The sequence below is a fragment of the Sus scrofa genome, chromosome 13 (assembly GCF_054392235.1).
Source record: "Sus scrofa isolate SSC_HxYL_T2T_F1_AM1 chromosome 13, Sscrofa_HxYL_maternal_Yorkshire_Landrace_v2.0, whole genome shotgun sequence".
NCBI classification, from domain to species: domain Eukaryota; kingdom Metazoa; phylum Chordata; class Mammalia; order Artiodactyla; family Suidae; genus Sus; species Sus scrofa.
In genome coordinates this window covers 223,513,393-223,526,696 of record NC_139395.1, presented here as the reverse complement: position 1 = coordinate 223,526,696, position 13,304 = coordinate 223,513,393, and the positions used below count along the sequence as shown (strand labels likewise).

Genomic DNA, 13,304 nt, shown 5'->3' with positions numbered 1-13,304 from the left:
GGCACATGGAAGTTCCTGGGCCGGAGATCAAACCCATGCCACAGCAGGGACCTGAGCCACTGCAGGGACCTGAGCCGCAGCAGGGACCTGAGCCGCAGCAGGGACCTGAGCCGCAGCAGGGACCTGAGCCGCAGCAGAGACCTGAGCCGCAGCAGGGACCTGAGCCATAGCAGGGACCTGCGCCGCAGCAGAGACCTGAGCCATAGCAGGGACCTGAGCCACTGCAGGAACCTGCGCCACAGCAGGGACCTGCGCCACTGCAGGGACCTGAGCCGCAGCAGAGACCTGAGCCATAGCAGGGACCTGAGCCACTGCAGGAACCTGCGCCACAGCAGGGACCTGCGCCACTGCAGGGACCTGAGCCGCAGCAGGGACCTGAGCCACTGCAGGGACCTGAGCCGAAGCAGGGACCTACGCCGCAGCAGGGACCAGGCAGGGTCTTCAGCCCACTGCGCCATGCGGCAGTTCCCCATCTCCGTTTCCAAGAGCAAGCTCATGTGAAACAGCTCCGGGATGACTTATGAAAGAAAACATGTTCTGAGCATTAAACATAAAACGTGTCCGAAAAGGAAAATGAAGAAGGCTTCCGTTACCACTTGTGTTCTAACACTCTCCGCAGGATGCCTTTTGGAAGTGGCAGCGTGTAAAGAACAAGAATGAGGAGCAAAGGTGGGGCCAGGGGCCCGTCCAACCAGCAGTGGCGACGGTGCAAGATAATAAAGGGGGTGGCACGGCATTAAAATCACAACAACTGAGAATGAAACCCCTTTGAGTCAGGAGAGGAAAACCGAAGGTCAAGTATTCCAAGTAGCTTAAGATTCCTGTACCACTTGGGATGCAGCTAAAGCTTCTGATTGGACACTTCGAAGTCAAGTCACAGATAAGGGAAACTAAAATTAGACAGTGAAGGAAAAAACTGATGAGGAAAAATAATCTGTCAATCAAAACATGCAAAGACAAGAGTAAAAACTGGAGTTCCCGTCATGGCTCAGCAGTTAACAAACCCGACTAGGATCCATGAGGATGTGGGTTCGATCCCTGGCCTCTCTCAGTGGGTTAAGGATCTGGCATTGCCATGAGCTGTGGTGCAGGTCGCAGACGCGGCTCGGGATCCCGCGTTGCTGTGGCTGTGGTGTAGGCTGGCAGCTTCAGCTCCAATTGGACCCCTAGCCTGGGAACCTCCGTATGCCACAGGTGTGGCCCTAAAAAGAAAACAAACAGGAGTTCCCGTCGTGGCGCAGTGGTTGACGAATCCGACTAGGAACCATGAGGTTGCGGGTTCGGTCCCTGCCCTTGCTCAGTGGGTTAACGATCCGGCGTTGCCGTGAGCTGTGGTATAGGTTGCAGATGCGACTCGGATCCCGCATTGCTGTGGCTCTGGTGTAGGCCGGTGGCTACAGCTCCGATTCAACCCCTAGCCTGGGAACCTCCATGTGCTGCACATGTGGCCCTAAAAAGCAAAAAAAAAAAAAAAAAAAAAAAAAAAAAGGCAAAAAGAAAAAATTGAGCTAAACAGCCCAAAATAAGATTGTAGGAAGGAGTCCAAATCTATATGTAATTTGAGGAAACAGAAGTAAACGCAATGCTCCAATCTGTAAAAGGCAAAGATTGTCGGAGACGATAAACACCCTGGCGTTAGACGCCATCTCGACAGCACAGCGAAGACACAGACACGGGGAAATGGACAGAGAGTAAGAAAAATACACCCTGGGCAAACGCATCAGAGAAAATTCACCTTAAGGCAAAGAAGTAAGACCAGACTACATACAGATACAAGGGCTCAGTGCATTAGTTAGGACATTACAACAACTCCAGCCTCGCATGCACAGCTCCCAAAGTCAACATTTTCCACAAAGCAGCAACAGACAGACATACAAGGACACAGGCAACCTACGATCGCACTGGTGGATTGAAACACCACCCTCACACCGAGGGATGTGTCAGAGAAAACCACCTGAGAGGACAGGGAAAGTGTAAACACGACTCCCAAGCTCCACCCCATGGACGTCCACAGAGCTCATCTCCCAACGGCAGGCTCGGCTCCGCTGTGCGCGCTGGGCACGTCCACACCGACCACAGACGGCCGTGCTCCCCGTGGGCTGAAGAGCAGGAACGCACGGCCCACCGCGCGCCGGTGCCATGAGCCCAGAAACTAAAACGTTTAATGTACTACGTGTAAACATAAACGCGTATTGTAAAGATGGGAGATACTGTTTAAACTCCGTGTGTTTGGAATTGAGGAATACTCCTAAGTAACTCCTCAGTCAAACAAGAAGTCAGAGTAGAAGCGGCATTATGAAAGTCCGAGATATCTTAATTTGGGCACTGCAACACGCTGCACTTACGAATGCTTAGTTTTAAATGCTTATCCATACGAAAAGAAAGCTGAACACCAATGAGCTTATATCCAATACAAATTTAGAAAAGAACAGCAAAATAAACTTCCAAAAGCAAAAGGAAATAAGAACAGAAATAAAAAATAAATATCCCGTAGAAAAAAATCAGCATACTAAATTTTTCTTAAAAATCGATTAATGCAAAATGAAACTATACACGTAGTAGGATGAAATAGGAGTGATTTCTCTTTAATCTGAGTGTAGGAAAAGGCTCTCTAACTATGACTAAAAAACCCAGATGCAGTGAGAGAGAGGTAAATGAAACTTTATAAAAAATAAAACTATTTGGCAGGGCAAAATTGCCATGAGAGAAATTCACGGCAGGAAAATGGGAAACATTGTCCACCGCATATGTCGCCACAGTCTTCACACGCCAACATCAGAAGCGGGACAGAAAGGTGTGAAAATGTTCCAGATTAAAGGAGACTGAAGACCCCAACAACCAAGTGCAGCGCAGACCCCGGCCTGGATGCCGGCCGGCATCTGCGCTGCAGAGGGGGCACCACCGGAGGCGCTGAGCCCGCAGAAACACGGGAAGACAGTCGGAGGACCCACGTTTGGAGCCGGACTGCTCGAGAGAACATCCATCCTGGGTGAACTCAAACGCCGCCAGCCCCGGGAGACCGACAGCTCAGCAGCACCCAGGCTCGTGTCTCCTCCGCCTCCAAACCTTGTTCTTTGCTCCCTTTCAGGTTTCAAACATATTCAATTAATTCTATTAACACAAGCACAGGACCCTCCCAGACCCGTTTCAGGGCGGACGTTTAAACACCCGCCACCCGCCTGCTCCCTGCCTGCGAGCCAGGCGCCTGGCGTCCCTCCCGGCCACCCTGAGTGGACGTCTCCGTCCTCATCTTACCCTGTTCCGCTCCCTTCTCAGCGCGGACAAAAGGCACAGGTGTCGCGCCAGTGCACAGGGCTCGCCCGGGGACGCCGTCAGGGCGCTCTCCTGACCCGCTGCGGAGAGCGGAAAACGGAAGACGGCCCAGTTCTCCGGAGGCTAGAGGCCAAGAGTCTGAGCCTGGAATGACTTACTGGAAGGGGAGCTCTGCTCCGGGGCTGACTTCAGTTTCCTCTCTGGCCAAATAGGATCATCAAAGGCACGGGGCTGAGGAGGAACCCCAGCCTGGACACCGAAGTCCTGGGACCACCTGCTCCTGAGGTCATCATGCACCCCGGAAAGACGCCCCCGCCCCCGCCCCCTCTGCAGAGGCTCCAAGGGCCTCCCGCTCTGGGACTGAGATGGAGAAGCCACCGACAGGGACAACGACCCAGCCTCGGTGCCAAGGTCACAGGTGACCCGGAGGGGCTGGAAGCAGAACCGGTCTCTGGATCCCCAGGCTGACGCCAGCCACCCGGGTGGGCTCCTCCTGGAAGGTTCTCCTCCAAGGCTTCTGCCCACACTCTACCAAGTCAACACAGGGGATGACGGCCCAGGAACAGCGGCTTCCCAGCTGCGCCGGCCCGGCTGGGTCTGGCCTGCGGCCTTGGCGCTGCACAGAGGGCACAGGTGGCCCAGGGGTGCTGGGCCGCAGAGCTGGGAGACAGGAGGGTAAAATGAACATGCGTACGCAACGACAGGGCGAACTAAGCGGCAGGGGTATAGCCTTGAGCCCTGAACGTGAAACCTGGAAAAGGTGGAGGCCCCCACGGAAACCTCTGTGCCGTCAGGGCTCCTGGAGCACACGTCCAGAGGGAAGCAGCCTCCCTGATGCAAAAGGGCGCGGAGCGCGCTGGAGGCCATGGTGTAGCCCATCAGCGCCACTGGCAAAGGACCACAGACAGCGGCCTGAGGGAGCAGAGTGGGGGGGTTTAACCAGACCAGAAGGGGCACTGCTGGCCCCTGGGGCTGTGCACACGTTCCTGAGGCAGAAACCACAGGCCGCCCTCAGCCAGGGCTGCCGGGGGCACAGCGCTCCACACCTGGCCGGCCTGACTGCCCCGCCGTCTAAACCACACGACAGGCACTGGGCCTCCACCCCTCGGGCCAGCCACGCGGCTCCAGAGCCACGCTGCCTCTGCTCGGCCACGGGGCTGCCAGCGGAGGGAGGAGGGAGCATGTCACCTCAGCCCAGGCCTTGGGGCCCCCAAAGGAAGAAAAGCCAAGGGAAGGAAGGAGGGAGGGAAGGAGGGAGGGAGGAAGCAGGGAAACGGGGCCCTTTAAGCCTCGGTGGACTGAGCACAGGCAGCGCCAAGGCCCTGGAGACCGTCTCTGCCCAGACAGGCACCAGGTCTGCCACCACCCCGCTTCTCCTTCGTCCTCCAAGGACATGGAGACACCCTTCCCTCCAGGAGCAGGAGCTCCACCCCGCAGGCCTGGTACCTTGGTGTGGGTCGGGCAGGAGGGTACAGCCAGAGATGCTGGAACCGCCATCGGCCAGACCCAGGACGAGGCCCCGGCAGCGCTCCTGGGGGTGGGAAGCAGACCGCCGATGTCCCCCCGGGCAGGGACAGCCTGACCTCAGAGCACTAGGCTCCTGGGCTCCCTCCCCGCCCCGCTGTCCTCTCCTCTTACCCTGGCCTGTGGCAGAGGCCGGTGGTTTCCAAAAGACCTGTGGCTGTCCAGGCTGCCCCAGAGGAGATGCGGGCCCAGCCCACGGGGAGTGGGGCCACTGCACACACCGCCAGCACACACTGGGTCCACGTACGGCCACTGGTGCTCAGCTGTCCGGGTAGCACCGCTGGCACACACTTGGGTCCAAAGAACACTGTCAGTGCATGTGGTCCTGCGGTCCACGCGGTCATGTGACACAGCTGATGTAGCTCATGCTTCCAATCCTAAAAGGCACCTGCTTGCCCTCCACCCGGCCCTTCTCCTTCCCACTGGCGGATTTATTCCACCTACAGGCCAAGACCCCAGAGCAGGCAGGACCACACAGAGTGACAGGCCACCCAGGGCCCATGGCCAGCATGGCCTCTGTGCAGAGGGCCTCCTGCAACCCGGTCCACCCACCCTGAGCCTGTTACAGCCAAGGGAACTGACCTTGACCGCATCAGAGCCGCCGAGTTTGGGGCACTGTGTTCCAGTAGGTGTGTCCTCTGCTGCTCCTGGGGTTGGGGGGGACACTCACAGCCCCCGGACCCCTCTCAGCTTGGAGCTAGGCTCCCTAAAGCCCCTTCTCCCTCCGGTCTGACTCAGAAACCTCCAGAGCACGACCACCATGGCCCTAGTCCTAACCCTCGTGTGGGCCTTTCGCGTGACTAAGGCTCCACTAACCCGGTCCTAGGACTGACCTCAACTCCAACCCTCACCCTAGGACTGACCTCAACTCCAGCCCCCACTTCAGCTCAAATAAAATGTTGAGAATGCATTACAATCGGAAAGGTACTGAAGAGTATTCATATGCTCTAACGGGATTTATTCCAAGAATCAACGCTTGGAGTCTCATCAATGGCATTCTCTAAGTTAAGAGACAAAAGGAGAAAATCCTCTGGCTATCTTTTTTTCCCCTTTTTCCTTTTTTTTTTTTCTTTTTCATTTTAGGGCCGCCCTACAGCATATGGAAGTTCCCAGACCAGGGGTCGAATCAGAGCTGCAGCTGCGGCCCTATACCACAGCCACAGCAACCTACACTGCAGCTTGCAGCAACGCTGGATCCTTAACCCACTGATTAAGGCCAGGGAGAGAAGCCACATCCTCATAGACACTATCTCGGGTTCTTAACCCGCTGAGCCACAACAGGAGCTCCTCCTGTGGCTATCTTAATAGCGGCAATGAACATACAGCAAGATACAACTTTTATCTTTTATTTCAAAAAACAGACAACTTAATAGAAGAGCCACAGATGGACAGCTGTGTAACTTGATGAACAGCGTGGACCAGGCAGCCAGCCCTGGCGAGAGCACACTCCCTGGAGGCCCCAGGGTCAAGTCAGAGGAAGTCAGAATTTAACTTCGAAACCTAAAAGGCGCGGCCGCATGCAAATCCACAAAAACAGAGGCTTCCCTATGCATTAGTAAACACTGGGAAACCGTGAGGGGTAAATTTTTAATTATCTGAGTAGATAATGTAAGGTCGAAAAGAGCTCAGAACAACTACAACAAGGAAGCTAGAAAATGTAACTAAAGGCTCCTAACAGAATATACGAAGAAATGGAATAGCTTCCTCTATTAGAACGAGATATTTCTAAAATATCAGCTGTTTTGATCCATTTGAAATGAAATCCTAGTCTGATTGACCCTCATCCTAAAGTTCATCTAGAAACTGAGCAGCCAAGAAGAGCCAAAATACCTTTTAAGTAACAGGATTATCAGATAAATATGCCAGAAAACAAAAACAAATAAAACAGTGTACTAGCACAAGAACAAACAGATCAATTAGAGAATTCAAAAATAGACACGAATATATAAATATTTCCACAGAAGTTGTACATATAGGACAAAAGCAGCAGCACAAATCACTGGGAAAATGAAGTGGTTTTCAATAAACAGGATTGTCAATACTTGACAGAAAAAAGAGCATATATTCACCTAATGACATCCTATCAAATTAAACCTCAATAGATCCCTCAGGTGAAAGTAAACGCAGAAAAGAAAAACACAAGGGACTCTACCCACACTTCAGGACAGGAAAGGATTTTCCCAGTGTAAACGCTGTGGAAGAGGACATTGCGAAGGGAAATTCTGCTGTAAGGGCCCCAACCACCACCAGCAGATGCCGGGGGAAAACACCTGCCGGGAACATAAAAGCTCCGCGGCTTCCTAAGAGGAGGCGGCTCGCACTTAAGGAGGGATGATGCGCTCTGGGCGAAAAGCTCCACTGTCTTTGTTTCGGCTTTTAGAGACGCGGAAAGGCCTGGGGGCTTTAGGGGGACAGCACAGGCCTCTATAATCTGCCACCTCCAGCAACTTGGCACCTGCCCACCAGGCCTCTTTTAAAGCGGCCCCTCCTCTGACCAAGGAGCCCACGGGAGGCGCACGAGTACCTCCTCGGGAGGAGCGGAAGCGTCCTCTGTGCAAGGACGCTCACCTCACTGCTGCTGGTAGTGACCGGCCTGGGAAGAGCCCAGTCGACTGGACCAAAGGAACGATTTAGTAAAATAACACCTACATCCGTGTGGGGAAACTCTGCCACCTCTGAGAAATAATGTTTTCAAACATGGCACGCTTGGCAGTGTACCACTGAGTTTACAAGCAGGGCCCAACCGGGTGCATCGTAAGCCCGGAGGCCAAGTCCGGGGTGAAAGAGACGCTTGCAGCCGGGCCTGGGTCCCCCACAGCCCCCAGCACCAACCAGCAGCAGGAGCGACTGTCACGGGCGGAGCTCCCACGTGGCGGGGGGGGGGGGGCGCAGGGGCAGGAGGAGGTGACACACAACAAACATGCAAACCCCGGAGAGCGCAGGGCTGCGGAGCCTGAGAAAGGAGACAAGACGTTCCTAGAGCTGCACGGTTTAGCTCCCCGAGAAGAAAGATCTTCCATCAGTTCAGCAGAGGCCACGCGGTCTGGCCACGCGGTGAGGACGCAGCCCTGCTGGGGAGGCCAGATGGCCGCGCGGTGGAGCTGCCTGGGCAGAGGCAGAGACCGGAGTCGGGGGCTGCGGAGGGGCCCCGCTTTCAATTTATTTATTTTTTTGGAAAAGAGTATTTGCTATATAACCTTTTAACTTTTCTTTTTAACAAACTTTACGTGGACACAGTGTTAGCCAGAGTGCCAGCCCCCACCCCCCGCAGGCGTCTTTCTCTTTCTCCTTTTGCTCCCCCGCTCCCCAGGCCTAATGACGGGCTTCCTACAGCTCTTCTCCAGGATCTGCTGTGTCCTCCATTGACTTCCTCCCCGAGCCTGAGAATTTTCGAGTTCTCCTCCAACCCACACCCTCCCTGCCCCATCCGCTCCCAGTGGTCCGCCCGGGCCACGTGGTGAGCAGGGACCACAGGCAGCTCCCCCGGCTCCCCCAGGGCTCGGTAGACGAGCCGACGTGCTTTCCTGGCACGAAGACGAGCCTCGGCTGCTCGCTCCACTTCCTATGTTCTTATTGCTAATTTGCCTCAACTCTCAGGCAGTGCTGGCCCCGAGATCCCTTCAGCCGGGCAGGGAACAGCCCAGGGTCTCTCCCGGACCCCGTCTTCCTGCCCCACCCTGCGAACGCGGGCCCTCGGCCGGCACACTGCCTGCCCCCCCACCCCAAACTCCACGCAGGGTTTCCAGGGATCTGGGTGCCCAGAGGCCCGGCCTCCACAATCCACTGCGTGCACCCCAGCCTCTGTCAGGTCAGCCCCGCTGCTGTGCTGCAGGCTGGCCCAGCCCTCAGTCCTCAGCCTGGGGAAGGGGCTCTGTAGGTGGAAGCAGCGCTGAAAGTCTGCGTGCTCCTCACACAGGCTTCCCACCAATCTCCTATCTCAACTTTGCTCTTTGAATTACAAGGCACAGCCAGCCCTGAGACAGAGGCCCAGTGACAGCAGAAGCCTGAGGAAGAAAGAGCCGAGGCGCAACAAAGCCCCCGACAGAAGCAGACCTGCCAGGGCTTGAGGCCCCAGGCCTTGGCCAGTCTGCAGAGCTGCAGGGCCTCCAGGCAGCACCACACTGGTGCTGCCTGGAGGGGACGGCGCAGGGCCAGGAAGGACCGGGCTGTGAGAGGGTGCGCTCAGGGCTGCCCCACGAACCGAGGGCCGAAGCCGGAGGGGTCTCCGAGAGGAACACGAAGGGCGGGCGCCCTGATGGAGGAGCGCAGGCGCGGCTCTGTCCGGGTTCACTATTAGGTGAGTTTTCAAGTTCGTGTTCATGTTTCAGTTGTGTAGTGAAAGCTGTTATCTTCATGCAGGGGGAAAAGCCTAAGAAGCAAACAGGCCCGTATTACAAAGGGGCAGAGCCAGCAGAGTAAATACGGGTTTCAACAAAGTTTTCATTATCCTTATTTGTGCATTTCTTGATCTGAGTGTGGTCCTAGGCTCAGTCTGGAGCTGGGGGAGCCGGAGGGCCCCACAAAACAAAGCGCCATCAGCGTCCCCGCTGTCTGAGCGCAGCTGCGCCTCGGAAGACCGCCCTGCACACCACCCTGAGGAAGCGAGAAAAGTTCTGGGCAGACGTGCAAATGGAAAACCAACTTCTTCCAGAGCCGCCACCTCCCCTGGGAAACATCCACTGCAGATGAGCTCCGTTCTGGCTCGTCACACCCCGGGGACCCCCCCAGGAAGACGCCGCGGGGCTCCACCAAGTGGAAGTGGGCTCATTTCTGTTCCCAGCAGCTCAGTACTTCTAACGGCCCCCTCCTGGCCCGCCAAGAGGCCACAGCGCCCTACCAAGAGCTCGCTGCCTGGCCTGCGCCCGGCCTTGGGGGTTCCAGGATCTGCTCACACTGCCCCGCTGTCTGCCTCTCAGCCCAGGCGCCGCGGCCTCTACGCCTGCACTAGGGCTCACACAGCCGTGAACCCGCACACACACCCAGGGTGAGCAGCTCTGGGCCAGCACCCCCCATCCCTACAAGCACACTGGTGCATTTCCAGAACAGCAGGCCCCCTTCCCAGCTCAGGTGCCTGGCTGCCTGGGAGAGGGCCGTGGACAAGAGCAAAGCCCCGGGGGAGGCCCAGCACATGCGGTGTTGTTCATACGCCTGACTTCCAGAGGCCCCTCCCCCGGGACTTCTGTGAAAATCAGATCCACATTTGCACAGTTACAAAGCTGGTCCCAAGCCAGGAGGGATTTGGATGTCCTCTAAGGAGCAGGTATTATAAGAGCCTTAGTCTGAAGACGCAGCAATCCAACACAGCTCCACACTAGGCCCTCCCCCATTCGAGAAAGGCCTGGGAGGGACGGCTGGGCCCTGCTGTCCCCACTGCCCCGCATCTCCTGGGCCTGCGCCCAGCTCGCTTGGCTCCCCCGGGCCTGGAACCCTCTACCCTCCTCCCCACAGGGTCGCTCCTGGGCCTCCCCCGAGGCCCCGCTCAGATGCCCCTTTCCAGGGTGCCCTGACCAGTCTTCAGAGCTGCATCAGGACTCCCCGCCCCCACCCTTGCCATCCCTCCCCCTTCCCCACCCTTCTCATCCCTCCCCAGCAAGCATCGGCACCTGACACGGCACGTGATGTGGAGGCCTGTTGTTTTATGCTTGGTAACCCCCACGAGGATGGAACAAAGGAAGCTGGGCTTCCAGAAGAGTAGCCAGCCCATCACAAGCTTTCTACAAATATTTGCCGAATGAATGAAAGAGTAATTAAGATCTTTGCTCAAGCAATTTAATTAAGAATAAGAACATTCCTCCTCAAATATCAGTATGCCCAGGAGTTTCCACTGTGGTGCAACGGGACTGGTGGCATCTTGGGAGTGCTGGGACGCAAGTCTGACGCTCGGCACAGTGGGTTATGGATCTGTCCTGTGGCTTAGGTCACAACGACGGCTCCGATCTGATCCCTGGCCTGGGGACTCCATATGCCCAAAAAAAAGAAAAATCAGTCTGTCCAGTCACCTAGTAGCCCTAAGTACCACGTGTATGTGCTCCCTGCCCCCTGGCCCCATCTTTCAGGTCTCCCAAGGGGGCTGCTGGCGACAGGCCCCAGAAGGGCCCTGCGGTGCTTGTGGTGCTCTCCAATCAGGACCAGCTGAGCTCAGGACCCACTCGGGGCTGTAGACCAGGCCACTGGGAAGGACAGACACCGAGTCTAGAGCCCATGTGCCCTCATCAAGGCAGCTCCTGCTTATCCTGCCACCGCCAAGTGGACTTGGGCTCATGAGCTTGGAGGCCTTGGCTCAAATCCCAGTCTCACCACTGACAAGCCCAGTGATGTCACCTCGCCAGGCCTTGAAAAGTGGGTAGAATGCCAGCACCTGCCCCTCAGGGCACTGCGAGGCCAAGTGTGGAGTCAGACATGAGGCACTCAGACCAGCAGAACGGGCACAGAGAGGGCACTTCGGGCCATCGGCCGCCATTGGGACCACGCCAGTCTTCCAGGCAAGACTGCTGAAAACTTTTAGAAAATAACATTTACAAGCTTTAGAAAAATGAAGGCACCTTAAGGGTAAGTTTAAAATGAATCCTTTCAAGGTGGTTTTGCAAAACTGGAGTCATGGCCACAAAGAGGTGTCCACAGGGCCAGGATGTGCACCACCGCACACGGCCACTGAACATGCGTCACTGCTGGAACATGGGACAAAGGCAATGTCCACTCGGCACAAGCAAACTGGCCCCTGCTGGGTGGTCTGGTCTCCTTGACTCTGAAGAAGAAAGGTTAACAGAAAAGGAAGAAACCATCTCTTTTTAAACATCTGTCCTGCAGAAGCCAGAAGGGAAATCGTGCCCATTTGACACTGACACCCCACCCTGACCTGTAACAGGTCGTCATGTGACAGAAAACCAGGCCACAAGGAGAGTCAGCAGGACACACGGCTTCATATGCAAGCAAGTCTTTAAAACTCAACTGACGTAGAGAGAAACACTAAATTTAAAGACATGCATCTCTAACGGTGTCGTAAGAAGCACTACTTACATGGAATCATGTGAAGCGCGCGCTCTCTCTCTCTCTCGCTCCTCGCTCTCTGTCTGTGGACAGCCCTGTAAACAAGTTAAAAACAATAATTACAACTGGAGGTGCTCAGCAGAAAGGAACCCAAAGAATGATCTCCCCCCTTAGACATCAAATCCTATCAAACTAAAGAACTCCAGTGGAGGTTCACTTGCGTCCCCGCCAGGACGCTGATCAGCACGTGAGTGAGGCCAGGAGGCAGGACAGAGGATTGCCGTGACGGCCACTGCCCCAGGAACGGACCACACTCCCGAGGGACCAGCAGCTGGGACACGGGGCCGCTGGGCACCGGAGAGCACAGCCTCGGTGCTCTCAACCAGGTGCCTCGAACAATGCTCACAACAAACGACCACAGGCCCTAAACGTTCCAAGGAGCAAAGGCATCTTCCAAAGGAAAGTTTAAAATGCTGGAAAGACGACAGAACCTACCAACATAAAGTCATGATGTCTGTCAACCACTGACAAAATTCCAGGCATGGAGAAAGGAAGGGAGGGAGGGAGGGAGGAGGAGGGAAGAAGCGGGAGACTGTGCCTCCTAACGAGCACAGAGATCCGTCAGAAAAAGATCCGGAAGGAAGTCACTGGTCCATAAGGTCCGATCACAGCCCTTATAAACACAGTGTCCACGTTCAAGGAGGCAGAGGAAAGCATAACCTCTTAGGAGAGACAGGAAAAGCATTTTTTAGAAGACCCAAATCAGACACCTCAAGGTGAAAAATATATCTGAAATGAAGAATACACTAGATGGCATTAATATCACATTAGACGCTAGAAAAGGGAAAATTAGTCAATGTGTGGAAAAAAAATCTGTGCAGATAAAAAAGATCTAAAATAAAACACAGGGAAAGAAAGACTCCCTCTTCCTTAAAACAACAAATATTTGTGTTATTGGACAATTGGGAGGGAGAACAGGATGGGTCAACAACATATTTAAAGAAAGAAGGACAAAATTTTTTCAAAAATTGATGAAAATTATGAATCCATAAATCCAAGAAGGTCAACAATTCTCAAGCAGAAGAAAACACGGAGGAAATCAATCCGAGACACATCATAATCAACTGACCCAAAGAGAAAATCGTAAAAGCAGCCAGAGAAAAAAGAGACATTATGTACAGACATGGTGAACAAAGGCTTCCCAGAAGCAAGCAAGCCAGAAGTCAAGGGAATGACATCGCCAAAGGAAGGAAAAAACTTTCAACCTAAAATACGATAAACAGTGAAAATAACTTTCAAAAATACAAAGGGACAATGAAGACTTTTTCTAACAAACAAATGCTGAAACGATTCATTACTGACACTTCTGAACCACAAATAATATTAAAGTCCATCTTACAAAAGAAAGACGATATCAAAGGAAATCTAGATCTACAAAAAGAAATGGAAAGCACTGGAAACAGAGAAATCACGAATGAGTAAGAGAAACCTTTTCTTAATTTTTAAGGTTGTTTTAAAAG

At 54.4% G+C, this 13,304-nt stretch overlaps 1 protein-coding gene across 27 annotated transcripts in view; it reads right to left on the bottom strand.

The window, feature by feature from the left end:
* Positions 1–13,304, bottom strand: part of PCBP3 (poly(rC) binding protein 3) — a 199,706-nt gene that overhangs the window by 95,139 nt on the left and 91,263 nt on the right. For all 27 annotated transcript variants that reach the window (XR_014825283.1, XM_084992339.1, XM_084992349.1 and 24 more), the window contains exon 2: positions 11,815–11,879. Coding sequence is in view for 14 of the 27 variants with exons in the window: in XM_084992337.1 (XP_084848463.1) it covers positions 11,815–11,879 (65 nt within the window). In the remaining 13 variants the exon portion in view is untranslated. The remainder of the gene's footprint in view (positions 1–11,814; positions 11,880–13,304) is intronic.